At 60.0% G+C, this 2,829-nt stretch overlaps 1 protein-coding gene across 1 annotated transcript in view; it reads right to left on the reverse strand.

The window, feature by feature from the left end:
* The window catches only part of PLCG1 (phospholipase C, gamma 1), a 42,028-nt gene that overhangs the window by 22,313 nt on the left and 16,886 nt on the right, over positions 1–2,829 (reverse strand). Inside the window, 3 exon segments of the mRNA XM_010829237.1 lie at positions 905–952; positions 1,096–1,189; positions 1,272–1,424. Coding sequence (XP_010827539.1) covers positions 905–952; positions 1,096–1,189; positions 1,272–1,424 — 295 coding nt within the window.

The following is a 2,829-nucleotide window of genomic DNA, read 5'->3' on the forward strand; positions in this document are numbered from 1 at the left end:
CTTCCCTATTTCAGTCAATGGCAACCCCACCTTTCTAGATGCTCAGACCAAAAACCTTAATATAATCCTCACTCTCCTTCACGCTCCAGAACTGATGTGTTAGCAAATTCCATTGAGCTCTATACTCAAAATATAGCCCCACCGAAATCCAACCCCTTCCTAACGCCCCCACCCTGACCTAGCCATCATCTTCACTGGGAGCATCGGAGTCGCTTCCTAATAAGCGAGCTCTCCACCCACCCGCCGCCCTGTGGAACTGACCCCAGGTCACATCACACTTCTCTTCAAAACCTTCCGTGGTGCCTGCCTCTCCCCCGTCAGCGGTCCTCCTCATCCATGGCCTGGCCTTTGTCCCACACCTCTGTAGCCCCTCTGGCTGTCACACCGTGGCCTCAAAGTCATGAGCTCCAAAAGGAAAAGGAAAGTGAAGTCACTCAGTCGTATCTGACTCTTTGTGACCCCATGGACTGTAGCCTACCAGACTCCTCTGTCCATGGGATTTTCCAGGCAAGATACTGGAGTGGGTTGCCATCTCTTTCTCCAGGAGATCTTCCCAGGAGATTGAACCCAGATCTCCTGCACTGCAGGCGGATGCTTTACTGTCTGAGCCACCAGAGAAGTCCTAAGTGAGCTCCAAGGCACCCCCAAACACACTACAGCACACCCAGAGCTGGTTCTGTGCAGCAGAACGGTTCCCACAGCAGCGGTGCACTTGGCTTATCGTCGCTGGCCTCCCCACCAGCTGGCACAGGCCCTCGGACAGCTGACTGCAGGAAGTGCCTGTACCAGAGGCCTGCCCAGCCCTGGCTGTGCATGAGGCAGATCCTCCAGTTCTCGAAGTGGGGCCACTGTTCTGGTCGCCCCAACCCACCCTGCCGGGATAGGGCCCCAGCTCAGCACCCACCGGTCCTCACGGTTCCGGTCCACTGAGTAGAACTGCTTCCGCAGCCACCTGGTGGGAGAGAAGGAGCCTGAAGTGAGGCCAGGCCTGGGGAGGAGACCGGCAGGCAGGCTCGGGTGCAGAGGCCCAGGAGTCCCTGCCCTGCTCCCGAGGGCCCAGCGCCCTGACCTCACCGGTCAGGAGCGGGTTCTCACCTCTCAATCTGCAGGGGTGTGGCTGCCTGCAATGTGTCCTCCATCAGCCAAGTCAGGCCCTTGATCCACATGTTCACTTCGTCCTCAGACGTGGCTGTGAGCAGGGGGTAAAGAGCTGAGCCTGGAGCTGGGCTGCGTCCCCCAACCTCCCACCTCCTCCAGCCCCTCAGTTCCACCTTGGAGGCTCAGGGTCTTCAGGCGGAATTCCATTCCATACAGGATGACGAAGCAGTGGGACTGGTCCGGTCGAAAAGCAGGATCCTCTTGGTAGCGATCGAAATCCCGTGAGGTCTTCCCTGGGCGGATCTCCTTGATTTCACGAATGTCAACTGGGAGGGCAGGGGAGAGGCCAAGGTCAGGCTCAGGCCTCCCAAGGTGAGCAGGGCTGCCTGGGCTCCCTGCTCGTTCCCACACTCTCTTCAGAGAAGACCACTGAAAGAGACGGCCCCTCGGGGGCACTCAAGACCACTCAGGCCCACTGTGGGAGGGAAGAGAGCTGCGCTGAGTCTACAGGCAGAGTTCTGCTAAAAGCTGGGGGTCTGGGGGAACAGGGAGCTCTGTGCTGTGCACGCTGCCTCCCTGACAACACAGGTGGATCACTCTGACTTGGAGAAAGCCGGACTCGAGAACAAGAAATGGGGACCCACGGCTGCAAGTCTGTGAGGACCATTTTCTGACACAAAAGTGCACCAACTGAATCATGAAGCCCCAAGGTTCGGGCTGGGGAGAGGCAGGCCCAAATGGGTCTCAGAGTCCAAGGCGGGGAGCAGGCACTGGGCCAACAGACCTGGTGCAACCCCAACAAGCCCCCTCCCAGACATCCCCGAGCAAGTCCCAGCAAGAGCAGGGCTGCCCACAGACGGCTCCCACCCTGGCCACCCAGCTCAGACCAGGGAAGCACCAGGTCGGAGCAGCAGACAAACCGCCTCAGCTACTAACTCAGACCACGCCGAGTGACTCATTTAACTTCTCTCCATCTGGGTTTTACCATCTCTAGAGCAAAGAGCTTGACTGAATTCCTCCAGAAGGCAGGGTGGTAGAAGAAACCTGCGTGGACTCGGGGGTGGGCCTGCCAGGACTAGACTCCCAGCTCCAGCTCACCTTAGCTGTGTGACCTCAGCAGAGGGACAACCACTCTGACCCTTCTGTGTCCCCGTGAAGGCAGGTGACGGATGGCGGCACTGGGAGGGGTTGCTGAGCTCCCAAGTCCAACAGCCTGGAGCGCCCAGCCCTGTAGGCGGCACGTGGTGGGCGCTGACTCAAGCCTCCCTCCAGCTCCCTGATGGGTCTTGGGGGTCTGCAGTTGGAGCGGGCACACAGGCGGTGACCCCAGGCCTGGAGAGGGCACAGCTGCACAGTCCCCAGGCTGGGACCCTACACAGAGGACAGACTTTCCAGGCCAGATGAAGACACAGATTCAGGGAGGTCAAAAGAGGGAAGCCTGGCATAGCCGCCAGAAATGACTGCGTGCTCCCTTGGCTCCGGAGCCTCTTCAGATGCTCTCGACCCAGACTGGCCCGGAACACCTGGAGCCAGGAGCGTTGCCAGTACGCGGCCGGGCCCACCTCCCCCACGAGCCCTCCTGGCCCAAGCACACACCACCCTGGCTGGAAAGTTCTGAGAGGCCCGGTCCCTCTAGCCACAGCCGTGCCCCATCTATCCCCTCACCTCAGACAGCGCCCTCACTCTGGCCCATGCCCAGCCCCCCCCAAAGCACTGCTGGTCCGACCCCTA

The sequence above is a fragment of the Bison bison genome, unplaced genomic scaffold, assembly GCF_000754665.1.
Source record: "Bison bison bison isolate TAMUID 2011002044 unplaced genomic scaffold, Bison_UMD1.0 scf7180017864500, whole genome shotgun sequence".
NCBI lineage: Eukaryota > Metazoa > Chordata > Mammalia > Artiodactyla > Bovidae > Bison > Bison bison.